Below are 26946 nucleotides of genomic sequence, written 5' to 3' on the forward strand. Positions count from 1 at the left end.
GGGGTGCACTTACTGACCTTGCTCAGGTCTTTGTGCTCAAACAGTAAGAAAACAGTAATTTGCTGAGCCTTACAGCTTTCTAATCCGGAACACCCTGACTCAGCAAGGCACTCATCCTAAGGCTGAAGTATAAATCAACTTTTCCAAGGCCAAACTTGATAGATTCAGAATACCAACATAGTAGAAGATAAAAAACCCCAAATGAATAACCAAAAAACCCCCTCTAGAGCAACGGCACTCCCCTACTGGTTGCACAACTTGGAAATTTCTTTGAAATCCAATTCAAGATTCAAACCTTACCAGAGCATTATTAAATCATTTCAATGTTTTGTTGTTTATAAAGTACTTTGAAGCAGTCCTTGGCATTCAGTACTGCTTCAGCACTTCATTTTGTTACTAAATCAAGATCTCTAGTTAGTCACCTCATACCAGAAAAACTTTAAATGTACTGAACTGTATGAAACATTTTCTCCTCCTTTCATCCTGCCATAAGACAAACCACAGCACAAACAATTCCTGTAGCATCATAGCTGTGCTAGCACTCAATAAGCCGTTGAATGATACCTCACAGGAGAGAAACCAGGACCAGGAACATCCACAGTTGTAATATTTTTCTAGTTTAAGGAGATGAAGAGCTTTAATGAAGCTTCCCAAGGTGTTATAGGTCAAACGAACGAATTCTCCTTTCCCTCTCCCCATTTCACTTTATGGCTTTGTGCTCAGTCTGACTTTGTATGGATCTCTCCCGTACTGCTTAAGTACCAGCAGAAGTCACTGCCATGTGCAGCAGCCTCAGAAAGTGTCAAGACCTACATCCATTTTTCCCCCCCTCTCAAAGTGTATTATTGTGCTCAACATCTCAATGATCATGAAACTGGCAACAAGATATTTACTTTGATCAAGGTGTTTATTGCATCTCAGAGGGCACACATGCACTGGGGTTTTTTGTTCTGGTTTTTGTTTGTTTGATTTATTTTTTTTTAACTGAAATACAAAGAAGAGCCATTTTGAAATTAGTTTTTTATAGAACTTTCCCATTACGGTGTATGTTATCCCCACAGCAAATTCAGATACAACCACTTTTAATGGTACCATACATTGATTAAATAGTTAATTTGAAAGACTTTAGGTGAACATCTTTCCAATCCAGTATGTTTTTACAGAGAACTGCCAAGCCACTTGTAACACTGATCAACAGTGACCTCATTGAAGAGTCAAGATCTTACACCAAGCCATCAGCAGAAACAGTATGAGAACAAATAAAAATTAAAGAAACACAGTATGTACAGTAAAGGGCATGGATCTCTGGATCAGAATTAAATCTAATCACCAATAGTACAAAAGCTACTCACAGCGCATTCGGGGCAATGGAGAAAACACTAGCCTAAGGCATACACAGGTAAGCACTAAATTAAGAGATGTACGTAAGAACTGAACAGAGATGAGTAACATCACTTGAAATGTTCTGACTACAGATATACCAAAGAGTGCTCTCATATTTCAAGTTCCTTAATGCCAGCACAACTATAGTTGCTTTTCCCAACTACATGGAGAAAAACTGACCCTTTACTTATTTTCAGTGCATTTAGCAAGAAATGATAAATATGCCAATTTTAAGTGCAAAAACTTAAATAATTAAAATAGATTTAAAAATAAAACCAGCAATAAATATGGTATTCTTTCAGATATGATTTTTCATTCTTGGTAAATCATCGAAAAAGTATTTGTTATGGAAGTTTATCTTTATATTACTTTAAATTATCTTAACATATACAGTGCCACAAAAATAAAACCTTTTTTCACAACAATTGAGATTCCTGTGACTGGAAAAGAAAAACAGAACATGTATCTCACACAATTTCATAAGTATTTTTCTTACTATCTGGTATTATCACACTATGATTCGTAACAGATAAAGGAGAAATCGAGTCCTAGGGAAATTTAGGTGTCCTCAAAAAGTTATATACATTGAAACCTTCAAAAACCACAGACATCGCTCCAAATGGCTCACCAAACAACAGCTGCATAATCTGTCCCCATAGGATAGGTTCAGAAAAGCACTAGAAGGCATCAGAAACATACATCCATTGTTTAAATTGTAAAACACAAATAACCCAAGTACACAAATTTCGAGAGAGTAGGGATAACAGCTAAGGTAGTACACATTCCTAATGTTCACTTTCACAGCTGTGCTACACGTTTCAGGAGGAGGAGAAAGTCTGAGTAAGCGCTGGGTTTGGTACTGGTGGCTCACTTTGAAACTCTGAGCATCCATTTGTAGACTCCAAACTCACGTATTTATCATCCAGTCAGAAAAACTGCAGCTGTGAATATAGAATAGTAGTAGATGAAAACTGGAATAACAAGTTAGATAAAGCATGTTCTAGAAAGAGCACCAAATCTGCTCATCACTTCACACCTCAAAGTAGTTATGAGTTTTTAATGAAGCAGCAGTCCTTCCACAGACAATTACAAATCTGTCTACTATAAATCCAAGTCGAAAGCAGCGAGTCCTGCAATGAAGGTGCATCTCCACTCCTGGCCATCTCCACCAAGTGCCAGGTACACCTCCCCAGGGCTAGAATTTGAAGAAGGGGAAGTGGGACTGGGTGGTGCCTGCTAAAACCAGCCTGATCCCACCCACTGCTGCTAACTCCAGTGCAGAGGGGGCTTAGAACAAGTCTTAGAATTTAGTTATAAGACAACAGACTTATGAAGAACACTTTAAAGATATGTATTGATTGTCCTCTCTTCACCTGGCAAATTATCGTAGTCTTAATTATAAAGGGCCTACCTTACTTCTGCATTAATATTTTTTAATTGCATTAAGTTTTCAATCTGGTATTTCTGCTTGGCCCTCTTCGCATCCTTCTCCAAAACCCTCGTGGTAATGTTTTTGCCTTTCTTTCCTTCCATTCTGCAGTACTGTTCTTTTGCTTCTCCATTTTTTCTCTTTATTAACTCCTCTGTTCTTCCCCACTGTGGTTCTACATGGCGCTGCTCAGGACGTCATGCCTTAGCATTCAGAAAAGCAAGGCCTTCAAAAATTGTATGGTGGGGTGGGGGAGGACATTAGCTGGCAGCAATTGAGAGATGCAAACAACCTTCCCTTGATGATCAGGATATATTAAGTTTTGCCACTTTGGATCCCTTCACACCTATGATACCAAATCTGTTTCCACACCCAAAAGACTGGAACAAGCCCCTTCAGCACTGTTTTGCCCCCAGTGTTTGTAGCCTCTTATGATTCTATTTGTTTCAGTATTAATTTCAGGGAAAAAAAAAAAAACAAACCCCAAACATGAACTCGGATTGAATGGAAACAAGGCAATAATGGAAGCTATAGATTGAAGATAACTTCTCCTGGCACTCACTTTTGGAAAAAAAAAAGTAGCCAGAAGTTAAGCTTTCAGGCTAAAATTAAGAGTGTGGACAGAGAATTTGGTTTTCTTTTTAAAACTACCACGTTATCAGTGCATGTTTCTACCTATCTCTGAAGCTATAATTTTATCAGTCATATTTCAATCTACCAGCCTAATCAACATCTGTGTGCCAGACACGTACAAGTGTTAACATGCTTAGGCAGGCAATCACAGAATACCTTATTGTTTACAAGAAATCCTTGATGTTAAGATCCGCTAACGGGTCCTTTGTTGGAGGTTTCTTGGGACTCTGAGTAGCAGGAGTTGGGCTTGGAGAAAGCTAACAGACGCCAGCCAGGAAGGCAGAAAAAAAACAAAGCAGACAAGGATACACAAGCATTAGGTAGATATAGCTGGTTCTCACACAGGCACATTGCAAGCACACAAAGTTCTCATTTTCCTGCAAGTTCAGCGTGTTGCCATTCTGCTCAAGCATTGTTTAGACTCCAGTCTTACTACAGGGTTAACAATGTTTGGCTCGTTTAATGGATAAGGCTGTAGACACTGCATATCCTAATTAGTGTGCCTTCAAATCACTCTCCCTGTAAGACACAATGGTGTTAGGATCAACCTGGAGAGAAGTTAAGCAATTGCTAGATGTTAAACACCAAGGTGCAGAATAAGCAGAATGCATGCTGCCGAGTTAAGTCTGAAAAATCCCAGCGACTGGCATTTACAGAATCACAGAATCATCTCGGTTGGAAAAGACCTTGTAGATCATCCAGTCCAACCGTTAACCTAACAATGACAGTTCCCAACTACATCATGTCCCTCAGCGCTGTGTCAGCCCGACTCAAACATCTCCAGGGATGGGGACTCCACCACCTCCCTGGGCAGCCCATTCCAACATTTAACAACCTGTTCTGTAAAGAAATGCTTCCTAATATCCAGTCTAAACCTTCCCTGATACAATTTGAGGCCATTCCCTCTTGTCCTATCACTTATTACTTGGTTAAAGAGGCTCATCCCCAGCTCTCTGCACCCTCCTTTCAGGGAGCTGTAGAGGGCGATGAGGTCTCCCCTCAGCCTCCTCTTCTCCAGACTAAACACCCCCAGTTCCCTCAGCCGCTCCCCGTACGACCTGTGCTCCAGACCCTGCACCAGCTTCGTTGCCTTTCTTTGGACACAGTTGAGTAATTCAATGTCCTTTTTGTAATAAGGGGCCCAAAGTACTGCAAATAAGAGTCCAAAGTGTACTGCAGATGTGACTATTATATTCTGTTCCTTCTCTGGTAGTTAGAAAGATCATCAGTTATTCCACAAAAAAGTCAGTTTTCCAAGTTTCGTGAAACTCTTCTCACTAGGGAGCCAAATGATTCTCCCATCTTGTCCTTACATCTCCCCATCCCTATCTTACTCAGAGCACCAGAGGTATTTTATATGTAGCCCGGGGACCTTGATGACTACCCTTCTCAGAGAAAAAAATGTTGATAATAAAAATTCTTGCTAATATAAGTGCAGAGACAGTTTTAAAGTGGGAAGAAAAGCAAGACCAAGAAGCTATATATGAAATGCAGAGCTGTAATACCTACAACCTACCTCCCCACTTAGAGTAGATTCAAGTTCTTACCATTTCTACACAGAAAACCCAGAAAAATTTCTACAGGAATTTGCTTCTGTACTTCAAAAGTGTGGTTTGCTACAGGCTGATAGCTTAGTATTTGCAAAAAAATGGAGGTGGCTTGGTTTCAGGTGTTACAAGTCAGATTTATAGTTGCAGCAATAACTTCCATCTCTCACCCTATTTGAAAGACAAGATAGACTTCTGACTTACAAAGAAGCAAAATACTACAGCTAAGTCATTCCCTGCCTCTCCTCTGTAAGGAGCTCTTTCCTTTTCAGAGTTATTACAAACAACTCTACTTTGAAAAAATAGCCTGGAACAGGTATTATGATTTATGTTGCATCACTGAGTGGCTACGAGCTAAAAAAAGCTTATCAGAGTGGGTACAGATTGGTGCACTTCCAAACTTATTAGCTTCAACTTAAAAAAAAATCCTTAGGAAACTGAAAAGCAGCTGATACCACCCAGTTCAACAGGAAGGATGTCATGCCTCCATTCATTCAACCTGCTTCATCATTAGTTATTCCATTAGATTTTTTTTTTTCCATCATATTAAAGAAAGGACTCATACCCACAGCAACCAGTAACTTGTGACACAATGTTTCCTGGTTATTTTTAATTAGTATAGAATTAAGAATATATTTGCTTTGGTTTTAAGTAGCCAAACTTATGTCCCCTTTACATCTAAGTATGTGATTGTCACAGACTCAGTAAATATAGTTTAAAAACATGAAAAATGAAGCAGTGTCATAACTCCCACTTACAAAAGAATACAGACTGACTGAATATTAAGATTATTCATTTGCAGTCCTCCAACTTAATGTAACTTAGAAGAAAAACTTCACTCCACAGTACAGAAATTTGCGTATTGCTGTGAAAAGCGTGCATCCTGAGCACTCCACCACTTACACCATGATAATTCATAATTGAATGTAGTTGGTTTTGCACTGAAAGAAATACAGCAAGCTAACAGCCTGAAACAGATAAAGCTGTATTTTCTGAGAAACAGCTGTCATCCCAGAACAGGAGACCTTAACTTGTCCATAAACAGAAGGTCAGTTTTCTGAGGAATCTCTTGGTGGGCTAGGAGGGAAGATATTGAGTGCAGCTCTACTAAATTTTCACAAGCTCTGAACATAATAGGAACGTCCATCAGCTCCACTTTGAGCTTTACTCAAATATCCCCCCAAACCAGGTCCTGGATGTAGTTAGCTGAGGGAGACTTCAAACCTGTCCCACTGGTCTCATACAAGGGAAGTGAAAAAAAAAAAAAAATCAAGGTGGTCCCTGTGATATGTTGCAAGCCAGAGAGCTGAGAGTATAAAAAAACCCCCATCCTGTTTACAGACCTACAGCTAGAATTGAACTGAGATAATGCATACACACAAGCTACTTTCTAGAGAAATGAAGAGCAATCAAACATTCATCTGGCAGTAACACTTACCTGTACACCAGGACCAGTGGCAGCTCCAAATGGTGGCCTCATCATAGGCTGCCCGTACATAACCGGCTGCTGGGGCATCATGGGTACGCCTGCGCCTGCTGGGGGCTGTAATTTAACACACTGTGAGAAGGCTTCTGGGTGAAGGAAGGAGAACAGTGTATTGAAAGAGACTCACCATCCCAAATGCTGCTCCTGGCTGTGGGACAGGTGGAGTACCTCCTGTGGCAGGAACAGCACTTGCTGGAGGAACAGCTCCTGTCTAAAATTATTTTTTTTTTTAAATTAAAAAAAAAAAAGCAAGAATCTCTAACACCAACTATCTGGAAATCACAAGGAGTCTTCAGCATTCTCAAAGTTGTTCTGGAAAGCCACAATGCTTCAAAGGATGAGAGTGGAGTCAGCCCTTACACTGATGCTCAGCTTGCTTGTTTTGTAAGAAAGGAAGGGCGACAGACTCCATTCTCTTCGTGAATGGAGTCTATTTACTGAATTCAATTCAAAATAGTCCAGAAGATATGTACTTTCTGCCTTCTACAGTGTAAGACAGCATCCCAATTTCATAACTGATAGCCAATATACTATAGCATTTGTAGTACTGTACTTTAGTAAAAGCTTATGCAGATTGTAAAGCTAAGGGAAATAACTGCTATAATTATTTTCCAATTGAAAAAAAAAAGTATTTTTATGCAGGAAGATTCATTTAAGTTAAAGAATAACCACACACTTCAGCCACAATCACAACCATTACATACTTTACTAAGGAGAGTTTAGTTTATCTGGTTATGCTTTTCATTCATATGCTTGTTATGATTCTCATTCAAATAACACAAGGAAAAAGAAGGTGATCTTTCATCAGGATTCAGGAAGAGAGAAGTGTTAGTTTAGTAGTCTGACTGGATATACAGCACAAAAGAATCCCTGAACAAGGCCACCCCACTTACCTAGCAGAACCTACACATCACACCTTCTGGTTCCCTTGTCTATAACTTCCCATGCACCGTCAACTTGAAAGCATCCAAGTCTCTCCTCTTCACAGAAGTACAGACAATCCCAATTATTAACAATTCTGAAGAGAGGCAGGAAGCATTCAAGGAAGGGATTTAAAAATGGTAATAGGATTTTCCGGAATCTCTTCACTACTGTCATACAGCCTAAGTATACTGGCACAATTTCTCAAGCTATTACAGAAGCTGTAGGGTCATGCCTGAGCCTCCACATCCTTACCACCTATCCTGAGTCAGTTATATCCCACCGCACTCAGAGGGCAGCTAGCACACTCTCAGTTCAAAGGATAGCGTCTCTGGATATATGTTGGAATTACTTAGTGCACAGTCCACTTCTCTGAATGCCGCATTTAGTGCTTCCAGACTAAAATATGCCAGTTTCTTAGGAAACTGAAGACAGTGAAGATAACATATTCCAGATTCATTAATCAACAAATACCCTACAGTTTGTGGCTAATAATTCCAAACCTATTTTTTCAGTCTGAAAGTTTTTTGGGGAGCATTTCAGTTAAAAGCTATACTGCACTAGCAGCACAGCTGTCCCCAAACTAAAAGCAACATCTGGACGCTCAGGTGTGGAAAGCAAGGAATAGAAGGACACAGATTAATGACATCAGATACATCAGATGTAGTGAACTGACTGCAACCACAGGAACACACAGTAGCTCAAAATCCAGTTAGGCAGATGCCAAGAAAATGGCCACACAAACTGAATCTACTTTTGCCTCAAAGCACTAGGGTCAAGTGAATGGGCTTTCAGGAAATTCTGCTGATTTTAATACAGAAGGTGAAAGCTCACAAGGAAGGGAAGAAGTGACCAAAACTTAAGTGGTTCAACAGTGACATGAAGGAAAACTTGGCCTCCAAATTTATTCTTCCTGCAGATCTGTTTTTCTTTGGTTTCAAAATGCGTTCAGTTTGCAGGACAAGGTTTTGGTAGTTGCGGGGGGCCTACAGGGGTGGCTTCTGTGAGAAGCTGCCAGAAGCTTCCCCATGTGCAACAGAGCCAATGCCAGCGAGCTCCAAGATGGACCCATCACTGGCCAAGGCCAAGCCCATCAGCAACAGTGCCTCTGTGGTAACATATTTAAGAAAAGAAAAAAAAACAACCACCAAACAATTGAGCAATTGTAGCCAGAGAGAGAAGTGAGAATACGTGAGAGAAACAACTCTGTAGACATCAAGGTCAGTAAAGAAGGAGGGGAGGAGGTGCTCCAGGTGCCAGAACAGAGGTTCCCCTGCAGCCCCTGGTGCAGACCACGGTGAGGCAGCTGTGCCCCTGCAGCCCATGGAGCTTAACAGTGGAGTAGAGATCCACCTGCAGCCCATGGAGGACCCCAATCTGGGGTGGAGGTGGATGGCTGAAAGGAGGCTGTGACCCTGTGGGAAGCCCACGCTGGAGCAGGCTCCTGCCAGGACCTGAGGACCCACGGAGAGCAGATCCCATGCTGGAGCAGGTTTGCTGATAGGTCTTGTGACCCTGTGGGGGACCCACGCTGAAGCAGTTAATGAAAAAACACAGCCTGTGGGAAGGACTCCCATTGGAGAAGTTTGTGGAGGAGCATCTGCTGTGGGAGGCACCCTATGCTGGAGCAGGGGAAGAGTGTGAGGAGTCATCCCCATGAGGAACAAGAACAGCAGAAACATGTGATGAACTGTCTGCAAACCCCATTCCCCATCCTCCTGTGGTGCTTGGGGTGGGAGGAGGTAGAGAAAATCAGGAGTGAAGTTAAGCCCAGGAAGAGGGAGACATGGGGGGGAAGGTGCTTTAAATCTTGTTTTATTTCTTGTTACCCTACCCTGATTTAACTGGCAATAAATTAAATTAATTTTCCCCAAGTTGAGTCTGTTTTGCCTGTGATGGTAATTGCTGAATTCTCTCCCTGTCCTTATCTTGACCCATGAGCCTTTTGTTATATTTTCTATCTCCTGTCCAGCTGAGGAGGGGGAGTGATAAAGGAGCTTTGGTGGGCACCTGGCATCCAGCCAGGGTCAACTGACCACACACAAAATATCTAAGTGCATAAATTTGAAAAAATATATACAGCACCCATGTTTCATGAAATGCTATCAAAACTACTCAGCTTTCCAGAAAGGCTAGTTACTTATCAGATGGTAAAACTACTACAAGATCAGGCTGATGTTACAGAAGTCAGAAATTTCAGGTAGTACAAGTCATCTGACAGTTCACATCCAAGTAAAGCAAAGATGGTTTGAAGCCATTATTTTCAAGCTTACAGCACAGAAATAGTTAATCACGACTATCATATTCAACACATGGCCTGAGAATTGGCTGGTGGACAGACAGTCCAAGAACAGCTGTGTTAGGCAGCTTTTAGCTAGTTTTAAGCCAGCGGTAATAACTGTAGTGCAGGGGAGGTGCTGTTAGTACCTGCGTGTTTAGTAAGTAAGTACTATGAGAGATCAAAAAAAAATTCACTTACGCCGTATAGTATTGCCCAGCCTTTCTATTAAGAAAAAAGTTGACGTTACAAATAATACATTCAATGAAGTACCAAGTTCAGGCAATTCTTGTATCTTCCATATGGCTAAAGAACAAGCTGGAACATGCTTAGAGTCAAATTAGCATCTGGCTGGGGCAACAGGAAACTGAACAGGTCATGCTCCCCCTTGACAGTCCTTTCCTTCCCTTCCCAAACTAATGTTTTACAAATGGAGGCTGTTTTATGCCATGTGTGACTTTGATGAGATGAGGTATAACCTCTCTTCAGATTACTCTTGCAGCTTACTCATGATCAAGTTGCTCTTGTGTCAAATTTAGACTTTTAGCTCAATTCAACCCTATTCTTTCAAAGTTAGTGCCTCCTGATACATTTTACAGGGCAGTCTTAACTTTTCCAGGGACTACTTTGCTCTGCTAAACAAGCCACCCACTTCTAACATCAATCACCTGATCAGTATGGATACTGTGTAGTCTTTTTATCTACTTCATTCTGGAAAGCTTGAGAAAAACCTATTTATTTTCTCTGCTTCCTTCAGCTTTGGATCAACACCGTTGTCTTTTAGACAATTAACCAGGGCCCGATACTGGCAAGACCTATACAACTAACCACACGCTTGGACATGCCCACAGGTATTAAGTGTACAAGTCAAGTAACATCTTGATACATATGTTAGTGTATTTGCATTGACCTGGACTCAATGATTTATTTATGCCACCTGTAAATCTGGTCTTAAAGATATGACTTGAAACAATCATATCATTTATACAGAAGCAAACTCTTTAGCTCAAGTTGACAGCAGCAGTGCCTACATGTATGCTTGCATAGTCTCATAAAATATTGATGTTTCAACACCAGTAGTATAGAAGGATAAACAACTTACCAACGGACCACTTGGGACACCACCAGTTGACCATGTTGCAGGTGCTACTTTTGGCTGCCAGTTGGCTCCTCCTGTTAACTTTTTCTCTCCAGCATTCCACTGAAGGTCTCCCCTAACAGGGAGAGACATAGAGCTACTATTTACATACCCTTACACTGAAAATGAAAACCAGTTGCAGTATACACTAACATTAGACTTGCAGCTGTATTAGTTTATGGGTTATGCAGTTTAAGTTATTAACAGAAATACAGACTTTTCATGTCACTCAGTTTCAAAGGTTTGTTAGCAATAGACACCAGTACACTCTATACTGAAATCAGTTACATGGTTATGGCCTTTGTGGTGAGGATTAAAGAGAAGTTTTACTTAGTATTGACTGAAGGTAACATATTGCATATACCCTTGCAAAGCAGGGAGACTGCTACTGCCTATTCTACTGGGGCCAGGCAGTATTGCTGCCTGCTAGAAGTCTTTGAAAGGTCATTGCAATGCTGGAAATCTTGCTCAGACAGCTGAAGGAGGAAAGCATTCAGTTCTGAAAAAAGTTAATAGATACAAGAGAAACAAATCATTCATAGAATAAAAGAGCTATTACAAAACAAGTTTTTGTTAAGAGGCTGCTTTATCCAGAATAAGATACACTATTTGAATGAGTAGACTGAAGGAAGCTAAGTTTTGGAGATAAACCTCATGATGTGTTTATACATATCCCTCCTATCATCTTCACAGAAGCATAACACATTCTCAAGTACACACACCATCAACTGGTTTTGCATTGAGAGGAAGACTCAGCTCAGAAGCAATCAATCAGAATAAGAAAATACATTCAAAAATAAATTAAATGCTGTAAATATTTCCTCTTGCAAAAAGAAGCTTTTCACTGCATGGAATGAACTTCTTTTCTATTTTACAAGTATTCCAATCCCTACATGATAAGCACATCCAGTGTCCCTAAAAAGGTAACAAAACTGTTAGCCTAGATTACTGAGGGGAGCTATACAAGTTGTTATCTGGACAAGTTGTTCATTTTAAGTTATTTGGAAATCAGCTATCCAGTACGAAGACAGTAATTTACAGAAAAAAAGTCTACGACTCATATTAAAGGCAACAAGTTTAAAAGCTATGTCAAGGACATTTAACCTTAATTATTCAGTGAACCTGTAGAGAATAGAAAACTTTATCCTGAATTTTTCTGAACCGATTTTCTTGGGGTGAGGGAGCACATAACCAATTAATTGATTCTTAATAAACACTGAAATAGATGTAAGACTAAACAGCAGAGTTGAACTTATTTTTTTAAACAAAGTTGAACTTACTTTTTTGAAGTGGTACCAGAAATTCCAAGATCTGAAAATTGTAAGAAAAAATGGAAAAAACAGATGTCATGTGTTTAGTAAATTAAAGCATATCAAAGTAACAGCTCACATTTCATTGCACATAGGCTTATAGAGAGCAAAACATTTTTCATTGTCTTCATTTAGACAGCATCAGAGGACTGGCCACATCTACCCCTTCTTTAGGACAAACTTTGGACAAACCCTGCAGAGGTCTTTTACTTGAGGAAGCCATTTTTGCTCTGCAAACAAACCAAAGTAACAACATATTTAGGTCTACAAAATACTAAGTTATTTAAGAGCACCGAAATATTTACCATGAATGACTACACGAGTCTCTGTTCCTCAATATACATATGGAAATAAAAAGTTATTTTTCACATACACGTAAATCTGAATGCTACCTGGAAGTTTTGTACTGTTTTATCTGCTCTATCATACACTGAAACTCCAAGTAATTTCATTAAATACTCTTTGGAAGAAGTTTTAAGCTAAGTTTTTAAAAAAAAAATTACTCTTTTCACATGACCAATACAAGTCCTGCAAGTCACAAATTGCTAAGTTTGATTTTCTCCCTCAAACTTGGATATACCAAATGAGTTGCAGAAGAGGTTTCAAGTGATTAAGAGTCCTGCTGAATTCTAAGCATGGTAGATTCCCCTCACACCTAACAGAAGAGTATGGATCATGAGGTCAGTTATATCTTTGCGGTGGTGTGTTTACATATACTAATAGAGTATTCCATTTACACGATCCTCCAAAGTACACCCTCAGTAGTATTACACCTTAGACTAGGTGGGCTTCTTAAGTTTTTTGCAGGGCTGCAGCTACTGATCTCTGGCTATAAAGGCTGTAGCCCTTTTCCTACTACAGGAAAGAGAACATTTTTTAGTTTAGCATTTCAAGAATATATTTTCAAAAGTTCACTGTCTGGGAGAAGGTGTGTTCTTGGCTGTTGTGTACTCCTCACCCCACTACTACTCCTCTCATTAAGCAAGAAGTCAGCTATTTGTGTCCATCAGCTTTTCTTCCTCAATTCCACAGATGCTTTGGACAATTTTCACCTTTCCATCTGTTATTACACAAGGGCACATCCATTAAGAGTCTGATGTGCTCCTGAACGTACCTGGAACATTCACACATTACAAATCATACCTACTGAACAGATCCCATTATATGACTCAGATCCTGGGCACAAAGAGGGACAAACTACAAACCCAGACTACCAGCTGTCTGAATCAGGCCTTATTCCTGCCTATAGCTTCCCCAGTCTCTCAGGGGAACAGGAGGACACTGAAGCAAGCTAACATAGACAGATATTTGGCTCTGTGGAAATACCATAGCTGTATGCACACCACTTAAAACCGAAATTTGTCACTTACTGCCTACTAAGTTTGCAAGAGATGAATCAAGATCACTTCCGAGGCCTTTGCTTGCTGCTGAAGCAGGGACTGTTGCTGTGGCTGAAGGAGCTATAGACTGACCAGAAGGAACCATAGTTGGCATAAGAAGATCACCTAAGCCATCAAATACTAGAAGCAAAAGGAAAGTGGGTTAGAAGAGCAGCTGTGGTAAGAAAACCACTACCTGCCACTTTGCTCTTGCTCCAATAAATATAGCACAGACAACCACGTCACAAATCTTAACAAAACACCATTTGACATTAAAAGTAATGCCAGCAAGGGCATGCATGTTATTTTACTAGACACTGAATGTACAGTAATCCTGAAAGAGCTATACCAATGAGAACTAGTATGAGAGGACATGCCTAGAAGGACTTTAATTGGAGAGTTGAATCTACATAGATACAGCACCACTTCCACATGACAGTTTTACTCATAGCCATCCGTAGAGAGATGTCAGATGCACACACATTTGTCAGGAGATATTAATTTGAAGGGTTTTAAAATTAACATCTTGCAGCAAACACCGGTCAGAATTACTGTGGCAAAGGCAGTCTTATACCTTGACATCTTACAGCAACAGGATTGAAAGTCTCAAGATGTTACTATTTACTTGCAAGCAGCAGGGCATCAGGGAAGCCTACTAACATCTTATGAGATCAGAAGGAACCAGAACAATCCACACTGACAGAGCTAGCTTCCTTAATCCAGCCATCTAATTCAGAAGTTCATTTTTTAGATCCCTTGAAGTCAAACCGTCTGGTACATCTCATGCCAGCATTCTATCTTCTGATCTGTATTTGAGGTACATGCTAACGTTAACAGGAAAGGGTAGCATGTGCACTGGCAAGCAACCAAATAACCAAGCAGCAGTATTACTTCAACCTTTTTTTCTTGTACAGTTGAAGAACTCACCAATTTTAAGTTTGTAGCAAGGACCCAGCATGGAAAATATAGAATGGAAGAGATACAAACAAAATGATAGCAGTGACAAAAGTTTAAGCCTATAGTCAGGCAAAGAACATGACCTCAGTCTCCATTTTGTGTACCTTTAGGTGCCATGCAAGCTCAAGAACAGCTTCAGCAGCAGCAGGAGGATGACTTGCCTACATACTTGATTTACAGAACAGTGTTCTTCTTGCATAACTCCTGATTCATGCAATCAAGCACATGCAAGGATGATGTTCACACTATTTTGGTTTTTACTGATATGGTAGAATAAAAAATGGGTACAGAGAACTTTTGGGCGTACACCAGCCTAACCACCACCCTGAGTTTTTCCAGCAGAGAAGGTGTCATGTCCCACTCAGATGAGATGGAGGATATGACAGAAGGAACAGGGAAATCACTGATATTGCTTGTATTCAGAGCCTAAATATGTAATTCATTCATCTAACACATAAAACACATTAGAAAATTCACAGGAAGAAACCCTGTGGCTCACCTGATGCATCAAATGAACTACCAGTCGTTGGAGTTGTTGTTCCAAAAGCTGCATCAAAGTTAGGCTGTAGTAAGCTGGTTTGAGCTGGAGTGACTGGGGACGGTGATGGGGAGGGAGCAATAAAAGAACCTCCAAAGCCTTGAAAAAGCCAGACAAGAGAGGTGTGGAGATTAGAATCAGTCTTGTTGGGATGTGGTTAACAAAACCTCAGTCTACAGAAGGCAGAATGATAGAGACAATTCTTACTAGATCATTGTAAATAACTCAGTACTATGCAAGCACACTTGGTACACCAAGTATGACCCATAAATTTAAGATTTTGTGAGAGTCACCAATAAAGACTTTTAACGTTTATTATTTAGATTTCTTCAAAGGCAGACCAACAGAGTAGAGAACACAATTCTTCCAGTACTACACACTATTATTCTAGGTAAGTAATCTCACAGGCAGAATACAACAAACAAGAACTAGTTCAGAAAGAGAGGACAAACTCGAGAAAAGCATATGATCACCAACTACTCTGGAATCTTACTTCAGAAGGCAGCGTTTTACTAATTCAGTTTAGCTTCTCTCACCATCTTAAAACATCCTAGTCTCCCTCATCAAGATGTCTTCAAGCTGCCGCCTCTTCCACTCACATGCCAAAGCAGGATCAAGAGCATCCACAGTGAACTGCTTGCAGGCTAGAGAATCTCCATGAGCAGGGTTTATTTATGTAAATATAGGGTTTACAATATATACATTAACCTTAATCATGGAGATTCTCCAGCCTGTAAGCAATGCGCTCCCATGCTTGACTATTCTTAAAATCCCTTCCTTGCCCTCTATAAATTGATATCTCTTTCAATTTAAGCTTATTTGTATTATCTACAGACTCTAGAAACTGATTAAATATGCAAAGACCCCCATCAAAATGCGAACAGATATATGACACTTTCTCAATTCACTTTAGTCTACAAGATATTCCTCTTACTCAATCTCTTCTTGACAGTTATGTCCAAGACCTCTATACTACATCTTCAGTCTCTCAGCCTTGTTTTTTCCCAGCTGCTCCTACACAGAAAGGATCAGATCTGAGCTCAGTGCTCCAACTGCGACTACACAAATACAGCAGGAAGACTACTCTGCATAACCTGCAGGCTGGTTTTTTTTTTTCCCCCCTTTATCAGAGCAGGAAGTGAATTAGTTTGCCACAGCTGAACACAAGACAGTGATAAGCCAGCACTCTACCACTGCCTTTAGTTCCTTTTCAGGCAACGTCCTGCCTTATGTACTGTCCTTATTTGTCCAGCTAATCACTGCTGCCTATGGACAGAAGCTTGAATATTTACTCATTTGAAATTACTCCTTTAGACAATTTTCTCCAATTTGTAGAGACCATTTAAAGTCCTATCCTCACCCAAAGTAAATACAGATCTTTTCATGTGGGCGGAATCTGAAAAAATCAAACTCGCTACTCCAACAGTCACATTGTTGACATTAACTATCAAATACAACTTGTCAATTTAGAAGAGATCTTCTATTTACATTAAACCCTAACTACCACCTTCTGTCTTTTTACTGAGATAGTTTGTACCACTCTTGTTTAATCAGTCAACGAATTCCTTTCTTCTTTCTTCAGTTTTCTTTAGTTAACAGATCAGTGGGGAAGGCAGCTTTTTAGAGATGGGAAAATAAAGAAAATTCTGAAGATTTTCTAACCACTTTTTTATCCATACTGCTTTGCATGGTCACAGGGTACAGAGATTACAGCACATTATGCAGACATCTTACAAACTGTGACAAGAGCACATTTTCCAGCTATGAAATCAAGCATCTGAAAGACATTTAACTATGAGAGGGGTTACAGCTCAACAAAGAACTTGTGCTCAAATTGTGACCATCAATTGTATCGTTACTGATAGATCTCACTCTCCCCCAAAACTTTGCTTTTGCAGAGAACAAAGTAAGACTAAACACCAAACAAGTGTTGAAAGAATAAGAGAAATTTATACACATATGCTTGATGCAAGCATCAGACTCATTTACACAGCAGATGTATATTTTAGAAGAGAAGCAAGTTAGCAGTAGCCAAGTGTATTCAAACCAAAACCCTCAGTAGGGAAACAAGAGTGCTGTGCCATCAACGGGAACGCCTGGACTATATGAACAAATACACCGGCCCCAGACACAGCTGAGAGAGGACTGCGAACCTGACTATGCACTACAATTCCAGGAGAATACAACCTGATTAGAAACACCTCAAATTATGTCTTCCTTCTGAAGCTTGCCAGATTGTAGGCAATGACTGAAAACAAATCATAACTTAAACCGGTCCCTTTAGATGCTACCAACCAACAGCACTGGCTGGAGCCAGGGAAGCAGGATCAGGAAGCAGAGCAGCCTGCTTTCTGCAGTCCAAAGTAAAGAGCATTTCAAAAGCCTGTGTGAGCTTTCTCATGTTTATTAGGCCTAATTCAGGGTTCATCACCCAAATCCTAGCCCAGAGCAAGTCACACACTCACAGATGGCAATTCTGAATTTGGACAAATGCACTGGGATCAGAGACCAGCCCTCAGCACTCTAAGGTCTGTTCCTGAAGCGGGTTTATCACATGATAATTTAGGTTCGAAGGGACCTCTGGAGCTCAGTCAGCCCAACACCCTGCTCAAAGCCAGTCTAATCAAATCAGGTTGCCCAGAGTTTGTCCTTGACACCTCCAAGAAGAGAGGCTTCACTGCCTTTCTGGGAGGCCTGTTATCATATCCGACCATCCTCATGATAAAACTAAAAAAATTCCAGTGTTTAATGGGAATTTCCCACCCACATTGCCTTTTTTCCTGTTGCTGTGCACCTCCAAGAACCACCCGGCTAGCTTGCTCTGTATCCTCCATTGAGGTAGTTTAGGTATCTATAAGGCCTCCCATTTTCCCTCTCTTCTAAAAGCTGAATGGACTCAGTTCTCAGACACTTCTTGTATGTCATGTGCACCAGTCACCACCTCAGTGGTCCTTCACTGAACTCACTCTGGTACGTCTTGATCATACACATCAAGAGATTCTCTAAGACACTCTAGAAGCCCCCTGGATTACCTGTACCCAAACACACTCCCTATTGCCTTTCCAGCACATACTATGGTGGTTAAAGTTTCCCATGAGTGCCAAAGCCTGTGATAGAGAGGCTTTCTCCAGCTGCCTAAAAAAGGCTTCTTCTACTACCTCTTCCTGATCACGTGGTCTGCAGCAGACACCTGCTAAAACTTCACAAATCCTGGCCTGTTCTCTGATCATTACATACAAGCTCTGTCCTAGTTCATCACCTGTCCCAAGGCAAAGCTCCATGCATTCAGCTATCTGAAAAAAAAAGTATTAATCTCCAAAGAATCAGATCAGAAGCAGACTGACAAGATACAGAGATGACAAAGGCAGTTGACTGCAGAAATTCCTAAAGCACTGGAGCCATCTAAAGATCCTGTGCTCAGTTAAATCTGTTTCATTTCTTGAGGGAGAACAAGGAGCTTTGCAGCAGGGCACAACTTAATAACCATTTTTAAGATTCTGTTTAGAAAGTTATGTAAACTTCTGCAAAGTCCCACAAAGTGTCTGTTTCTCCAGCTAAAGAAGAGAGTTCTCCTCAGCTTCAGGTGCAGTTTGCATGATGATTGGTTCTAATTCCATAGCATTTAGCCTTGTGCAATTTAACAGCAACATCAGAAACACAAGTCATAAAAATGCCTTAACAGATTAAGCTCCTAGCTGTCTGGAGCTTGCACAAGACCCAGAAGGAGCCTGCAGAAACAGCAGCAACTAAATTAGATGTGTTGTCTGGACATCCCCAACTGCCTGGTTTTGAGGTTGCTTTTACTTACACGTTCAAGTAAGATTTCTTGTAAGAACATGCTATTAGAGTACGTACTGGGATACACATGCACACAGCTTAATTGGACAGAAAGATCTAGAAGGGAAAATGGCGAGACTATCTTATTTATCAGCACAGTTCTAGTCTTGTCTGCTGAGAGGCTTAGGAGAGCATGAAAAAAAATTCTATGATATTTTCCAGTGAGTCAAGAAGAGACTAAAACCTTACTTGACAGCAGAACACTCAAGGCAACAATGCATTGTAAGTAGACACGCAACTTTATGCATATAAACAGTACAACCAAACGCTCATAAACCATGAAGGACAAGCCTTCAGCCACCATATGAATTCTGGACACTTTTAAAACTGGATTACACTGCAGGCTATACATCTGCCATTATCTAGGGTGAACAAATGCTTAGCAATATGCTGTGATGTTTACACACTCTCTTTATCTGCCAAAACCATTTTAAATCTACTTGGAACCCTTCTGAATGTATGTTCAAAGCAAAAGTAAAATAGAATTACAAAAAAAACCCAACCATCGTCTATTCACCCCAACTGCTCCAGGACTGCTTGAGTATTTAGACTTATAATATCTCTTTTATAATTTAGGTTTTGATTTAAATGTGACTCATCAGATTTGGAGAACACACTGCTGAAGTTTAAGCCATCTGGAGAGTAATTCGTATTGGAATTTAAGCTTAATTACAGATAAGGACAAAATATTTTGTATTGTAATGTTTGCATAAGCAGAAATAGCTTCTGTGCGACATCTCTGCACCCAGTCCCCTGATAACACACACAACCGCAAATGACTGGTGTGATTCAGAACTGACTAGCTAAAGCCTGATCTCCAGCATTAAGCTATCCATAGACTGACTAGTACCTCTTGAAGCAATATTAAAACAAAAGGTGGCCTTCTACCTTAAAATCCTGAAGCTGCCTGTACTAAAGCTTTACCATGCATTTATGCATTATGTCCCACTTTAAGTAGTTAGCTTGGGATCACTGGAACCAATTGAGAAGAGACATACACATCATTATCTAGACTACTTCTACCTTTCTGCAGCACAACTAAGAGATGTCCATACTTAGAGCAGGTACTAGAAAATATGTCCTCTTCTGAGATGGCTTCAGCATGCAAGCACCCACCTTTATCAACTCACAGCCCTTAGAGCAGATACCTCAGTACCTCACATTATATACTCCTCATAAAATGGAGGACCTCTCAAGAGCATATAAAGGCAAAACATACATAGGGTTGGACTTCTGATATAGTGTAAATTGGCATGAGACACCGTCAGACATACAGACAGCAACAGACATCAGGGCCCACCATACCTAGAGTGGTCAGCAGTTGCATAAAGGGCAGACTATCACTCCAGCTCAGAATTAAAGCCACAAAGGTACAACACAAAGCTAACAACCACCTTTGAAGCTCATGAAGGATAACCTACCCACCCATTCTACTGATAAATTCACCTTTCAGAAACATGGGGGAAAAGTAAGCCAAGTCTTCCTTAAACCAGAAGTGCATCAGTTTCCTTTAAAACTGAGGAAGACATACTGGGATCTTGTTCTCTACAAACTTCCAACTGGGATGGGGAAGAGTTGCAACTGTTTAGCACAATCATTATAGTCACTAAAATTCACAGTATAGCACAAACTTTGGAGAATAGTACAAAGAGAATTCAGCTGAAGCTGCTTATCTGTAGGATGCAATATACAACAATACATTTTCTCAACCTTTGAAATAGGGTGTGACAATGATGCCACATTCAGCACTAGCAGAGACTTCATCTCACTCCATATAAGGAGACAGTCTCGATCACTTCTATGCGCTTGTGCTCAGAAAAGCCCTCTCTCATCACCCCACTCTCCTCAGTCAAATGCAAGACTGCCACCAAGTCATTCATTTAAGCTCCTAACATCTATGTGTGTAACATGTCTCAACTAAATCAACCAAGAAACAAAGATGAATTACCAGTAAGAAATAAGTAGCATAGCCTGCAATACTGCTTAAATACTGCTACAGTCTAAGAATCTTTATCTATACACTCTTAATCAGTGAACAGTACAGAAAAATAAGTTAACTTGTACTTCAGTATAGTGCCTCCATTATAAATCACTGTATTTTTAATCTAAGACAACTAAAATACTAAGAAAACTTGTGAACAAGCATTTTATTCCACTGCAGAAGTCCACTTACACCCAATAAAAATTTTCAAAGACCATTTCTTAGTTTTGCCTTAGAATAAGAAGCTTTTAGAAGTTCTTTATTACCAGCAAGTAGGTCCGCAGAAGCCGAGGAGCCAGAAGCAGCCTGGGTTGTGGGCTGGGGTTCAGAAGCACTACTTCCAAAAGCATCTAAAGGGAATTCAGAAAGCATCAAGTAAAAAGAGTTCAATATTAAACGCATCCATTCACCACTTATCATAAACAAAAGATGAAAAAAGGATAACGATTTGATTCATCAGAAGAAGAAAATGAAAGTGCTTGGCCATCTTTATTGCAGAGCAGTAACATGGACACAAAGTTCAGGTGAAAAAAAAGGAGGTGCAACAAACCAGAACTTGGATCTCTTTTCCTTTAGTTGGGCCTCTTCTCAGAAAACCCATACAAACAACAGCATTCTAAATGAGAGGGTTAAGACCCTTAGAGATGAATTCATCAGATTAGAGTTTGGAGTAATTTCAGCCAGAACCTACTGACTCACATTGTCTTTTTAGAAGAATATTTCACTAATGTTTGAAAATTCACTATGTCTAAGCAACATTCTGGTTCTACAACACTGCTAGAGTTGGTTGTGCCCATCCTAATTTCCACCTTGTCGAATTCAAAGATCCTGCGATTCAGATACCCAGTTTGAGACAAGTCACCCCTCAGAACTCCAGCTGCTTTGAGAAACAGAACTGAGAAACAACATGACCATGGAGAGTTGCAAAGAAAAAAAAAAAAAAACAAACCCCACAATAAACATTCATTGGATTTCTGAGGAAGAGCCATACATGCAATGACTGAAGGCACAACGGCAAGTGTCACGACAACAGAATGACCGTACTGATAGCTTACTTGCAGTTCATTATTGTGCAATACAAAGAACTGGACATGTTAGTCTTAGCAGCAACGCTACACAGAAAAGCTGTGAGAAGGGGAAACCCGCAGCTTTAGCAAAGCGCAAAGGTAATTGAAATGAAGTGATTAAACTCTGAAGTGGTGAGGAAAGAAAAATACCCACCACCAAATAGGTCAATCACACCTGAAGAATCCACCTTTGCTGGAGAGGCAGTGGGTAGAGGAGAGGGGGCTGCAAATGCATCCACTGCAGTAAGCATAGGATAAATAATATTTAGTATCAGCAAGACAACAATGATAGCTAAATATTTCAAAGCCACATGGGCTCAATGAGTTAGAACCATAGGGTTGGTAAATTCAGGTAACAGTCTTCAAAACTGCAAACAGGAAATGTTACATTTCTCACACAGCAACTGAAACCCACAGGACTTTAAAGAAAGCATTGCTCATTAAGGGTTTTCAGCCACTTCACGGTTTGGATCTTCAGCAACTACACATCTTGTGACCAAAGCATCAAACCCACAACTTAGTATTTCAGCTTAAAGATGTAAACTGGCAGTAAGTATTTATTTATTTATTTACTCTTGGAAAAAAACAACAAACCCAGGAAGTCTGAAGGATGGCCTGTGAAAACAAGCACTCACCAGATAAGAGGTCAGCAGTGAGAGAACTCTCAGGCACAGGAGAAGCTCCATGAGGCGGAGATGAAAATGCATCTTCCAGAAATGAAAGAAAAACCGAGAAGTAAGTATCACTCAAGACAGCTTACACCATTACACAGCACCATAGCAGCAGAGTATTGGAAGAAATCTCTCTTTACCTGTACCAAAGAGATCTATGCTAGGAGTAGCATCTGGTTTAGGTGCTGCAGGTACATCAGGAACAGATTCAAATAAATCTAAGGCCAAGAACACAACATGTCTTTAACTCATTTTTGAAAGGCAGGACTAAAAGCAGAACTTTCAAGTTTTGCACATCATATTTGGAGTTAATAGGCTCTCTGGTTTGAAAGCCTAGCACACAGCATGCATGCAACAAGGATCTGTTTGTTCTGAACTCCTTACAGATCAATCCATCAGAATCAAAGAGTTAAAAACAAAATTACCACCAAAGATATCTAGAGCAGGAGGAGCGGAGGTGGTGGTGGTAGCAGAAGTGGTGGCAGTAGTGGTAGTGGCAGTAGCTGTAGTAGCAGTAGCAGCAGCAGCAACAGCAGCAGCTGGAGAAGGAGTTGTTGCAGGAACTGGAGTGGCTGCACTAGTTGTAGGGGTAACTACAGGAACAGCAGTCTCTGTTGGCTTCATAGCAAAGAGATCCAGCTCAGGAGCAGCCTCTGCACTACCTTCAGATGGGGCAAAGGGGTCTTGTAAAAAGGAGAGGGGAAATATATGTGTATGCATACTTAGGATCAGTGAGGGAGGAAATAAAGAACAAAGCAACTACAGGCAATGCACATACTGCAAACACACACACGCACACTGAGGATGTCACTCTAACATCTAGCTTACTTATCCAGACATGTTACTTATGTTTTTCCAAAATAAAAACAATCTGAAAGACTGAGCAGTCAAGTCGCTAAAGGGGAGAACTTTTAAAGGCTGTTTGACAAGGCCAAAAAAAGACACAGAACTACGACAAAAGAATATCCAGTTTAGCAGGTTACTGCTTACAAAACAGCATTGACAGAATCGTTTATTAGCACTACCAAATAAGCACAAAGTTACTGGGACTCAGAAACAGGCAGTTTTGTTAAGCATGCTCTTCAGTCTAAGGTTTGTTTTGACCAGTTGCAAACATGAAAATTCCAGAAAAACACACTGCCATGTAGTTTAAACAAAAAAACAGCAAAAGAAGAGACTATCTAATGACATAAAACCCACCATTTCCTGAACATGCATCAAGAGCTGCTGCTACAGGGGTTGGGGTAGCTGGTGCTGCTGCCCCTTCAGCTGCTGCAGGGGCTTCCCCAGGAGAAGCTGCAAAGGCATCTTGGGTGCAGTTTAAGAACAGAAATTAAAAGGAAAAAGGATAAAGAGAAGAAAAATATAGTAAAAGAACCAAGTTAAATTGCACAGGTAGATCCCCTTATACAACATGAATGTTGTTACTTTGACAGCAAGACAAGTCATGCAGCACAAAATGCTTTGTCTCTCCCCCAACCCCACACAAGCAGGTTCTAGACAGGGTTTGAGATGGAGCTTCTTAGGTTGACCACAGGAAGTACACTGAGTGTAAAAGGCGGCATTATTCTCATTGTATAAGGGTTCAGAGCAGCATGCTTATGTACTACCCAAAATTAACGAATGAAGAAAGAGCAGAGGTATGGCAGTAAGTTGGTGTTAATAACAACATTAAAAACTTGCATGCTCAAAGCTCGTAATACACGTGATTAATGTGCAACTGTGAATTTACTTGCATAGGGCTTTGCAAATTTAAGCACCATTATGAATAACAATCCAATTACACTGGCAGAGGTCTGCATCTACCGTTTCTAGTTTTTGAGCCAAGTCAGTCATGTAACATCTGAGAAATTGAACTTACTTGTTCTTAACAGTATTGGATCTTTCTGAAGCCATAATCTGATGCATAGGTTATCTTTACTCAGCCTGCTTCTGACAGATCAAGAATATTCATCTTAATTACTGGCCAGTCATAGTTTGTCTCTCCTTTTAGGATCACCTCTAGGCCAACCAGCCAAGTCAGGGAAAACAACTGGTTTAGGGTTTTGGAACAACTTGCTCATGAGTTTTCCTTGACTGCTTTTTTGTTTGCCACTTGGTAAGTGGTATGTTTAAATTTCCAACTATGAACTTTTATAGCATTATTCCTAGGCTTAAACCACCATCTGTAGCTCTTAATTCCATGAAGTAGTCCTAATGGACAGTGCCATTTGGACTATCCTCATAGGCAAAGCATTTTCTTCATAAAAACACCCCGCAATTAAGATTAAATACTTCAAGATGCTCTTAAATGCCATTTTTCTACTGCTACAAAGTTAGCAAGTTAAAAAACCAAAAATCTATTGGGGAATATTGCAATTGCACTGTCAAGCTAGTACAGGAAAGAGTTTAACATGCTTTAGCTTCAGTGTCAATTTTAAAATGAAAACAACCATTTTAAAAACAAGTTTGTGCCAGTTAATCTAAAAAGCTCAAAAGAACATGCATTGAAACTTCAACAGAAGGGATGAAAGCCAAATAGTCTTGTACAATAGAATTAAAATGAGTTAGTAGCAAAAAAAGGCCTGCTAGTAAGCCATTTCAAATATAATTCTATTTTTTTTTCACATTACAGGGTTCAACAACAAAACTGGATGGCAGTTGTCCAAGTAAAAAAAAAAAAACAACAGTCAAACATCACAGTATTTTACGTATACCAGACACTGGCATACATTGTGTACCAGAAATTCAACACAGACCTGAGAAGTTTTGAATTGTACTACTTGAGAATATGCTATGCATATGGTCACGTGTTGACTTTTGCTCTATAGGGTCAGCTTTCAGATGGAGGGTCACCCTGGGGTCTTTCAGAACAGCGGAAGTCAGACACAGAAGTCGGTCAACCCTACTTCCCAGCATGAAAGGACAGACTCCAGATTTCATCTGAAGTGGGATTGCAGAATGCATAGTTAGTCACTAGTTCTATGCTAGGACCACCTCAGCCTCAGAGTAACACCTGTTCCTGTCCAGATGTAGACTACTGAAGTTCTGTGTGCAACACCCATAGAAATTTGCGTGGACACAAATTCCTTCCAGCCTGTAGATGGAAGGGAACAGCTTGCTTGGCACCAGCTTTATTATTTATTGCCACTTTTGAATAACGTTGTTGCCAAATATTATCATTTTCTTTAGCATCATACTTGGGTTTAACGGCAGGTGGAATAAACACCTAAGTTCGTAGTGAAATCTAAAGGAAAAATGCCGTATTAAGAACTTTAAAATATTACTTAATTTGAGAAGTTCAAGAAACGTATATGAGCACAGAGACAAACCAATCTTAACAGGTGACCCTACAACTCAACAGTTCAAAACATGGGTTTGTTGGTTTGGTTTTTTTTTTTTTTAAGCTAATACTCATCAAGTTCTCTGAAGCCTGTCAAAAGGCTCTGCTGCACCTGCACAGATGGCGTCTGTTAATTTTATCCATTTCTGCATGTCATGCTAGATTTTAAGTACTGCATATTCTATTAGATAAAAAAATTAGACCACTACTTTTCTTTTTTGTTCCTCTGTATTGGTATAGTAACCCTACATTTGCATATCCAGCACTGTGAAAAGATCTTCTCCCTTTAAAGCAGTTACTATATTTACCCAATTTATGCCGCTGCCTTAAATTTGTGCACCTTCTGCTTCAAAAAGTGAATCTAGCTTTCGATTTCTAGAATCAAGTAGCACATGATCCTCACTTGGGTTTATAGAGAGCCTGGAAACTTAAAAGATGTTGCTGAAAACCTTTGCAGGTTCACACTGTTAGAAGCGATAGGTATGTATTATATACTGTGCAACACTTAAATTGTTAAATAAAAGTAGTTCTTATTGAAATGGCGTGCAAACAAGGACATTTTAAAGTTCTGAAACACTGAAGTAGTGCTTCAATACATCTTGTCTGCAGCAAAATAACTGTTCCTGAAGAATCACCTGTTTAATTTAATAAATTTTGGCTTTATTTGATGCCATGGCATCAATACATGACAAAAATTACTCACACATACAGCTGACTTACAATCATATAATGTATTATGCAACATATGAAACAACCCTATGGGAAGTCACAAGTATAGGAAAGATCATAGAACTAAAGTGTACAGGTGAAAAGAATTTTTTTCTCTCCATATTTTTTTCCTTTTCAGTCACACCTCATAACTTTTTGACATGGAGAACCTCACCTCAGTTAATAAGAAATATACCACTAGACTCAGTGCTGGGAAAGAATTGTAAGAATTATGGGATTTTATTTTCTGTTTGTTTTTTAAAATAAGCACTGGTTTCCTATACTACCATGTTCCAGCATAAGGGACATTCATTAGCCATCAAGTGCCAAAAAGTCTTGATCACCTCGCCTTTAGTTTCTT

The 26946-nt window shown here is 40.0% G+C and overlaps 1 protein-coding gene across 16 annotated transcripts in view; it reads right to left on the minus strand.

Annotated features, from left to right (window-relative positions):
- Positions 1-888: 888 nt before the first annotated feature.
- SNAP91 (synaptosome associated protein 91) overlaps positions 889-26946 on the minus strand; it is a 72334-nt gene continuing 46276 nt past the window's right edge. The window contains exons 16-29 of one of the 16 annotated variants that reach the window (XM_026846398.1): positions 23756-23863; positions 22981-23217; positions 22696-22773; positions 22520-22591; positions 22039-22122; positions 21084-21167; positions 14961-15098; positions 13496-13645; positions 12096-12126; positions 10780-10891; positions 6606-6689; positions 6431-6535; positions 3602-3702; positions 889-2324 (exon numbers count right to left, since the gene is read on the minus strand). In XM_026846398.1, coding sequence (XP_026702199.1) covers positions 3610-3702; positions 6431-6535; positions 6606-6689; positions 10780-10891; positions 12096-12126; positions 13496-13645; positions 14961-15098; positions 21084-21167; positions 22039-22122; positions 22520-22591; positions 22696-22773; positions 22981-23217; positions 23756-23863 — 1376 coding nt within the window. In that variant the 3' untranslated portion in view covers positions 889-2324; positions 3602-3609. Of the gene's footprint in view, positions 2325-3601; positions 3703-6430; positions 6536-6605; positions 6690-10779; positions 10892-12095; positions 12127-13495; positions 13646-14960; positions 15099-21083; positions 21168-22038; positions 22123-22519; positions 22592-22695; positions 22774-22980; positions 23239-23755; positions 23864-26946 lie in introns of all 16 variants that reach the window. The other 15 variants (XM_026846397.1, XM_026846396.1, XM_026846403.1 and 12 more) reach the window with 15 other exon arrangements.

This window comes from Athene cunicularia, assembly GCF_003259725.1.
Source record: "Athene cunicularia isolate RWA chromosome 3 unlocalized genomic scaffold, athCun1 chr3_part1, whole genome shotgun sequence".
NCBI lineage: Eukaryota > Metazoa > Chordata > Aves > Strigiformes > Strigidae > Athene > Athene cunicularia.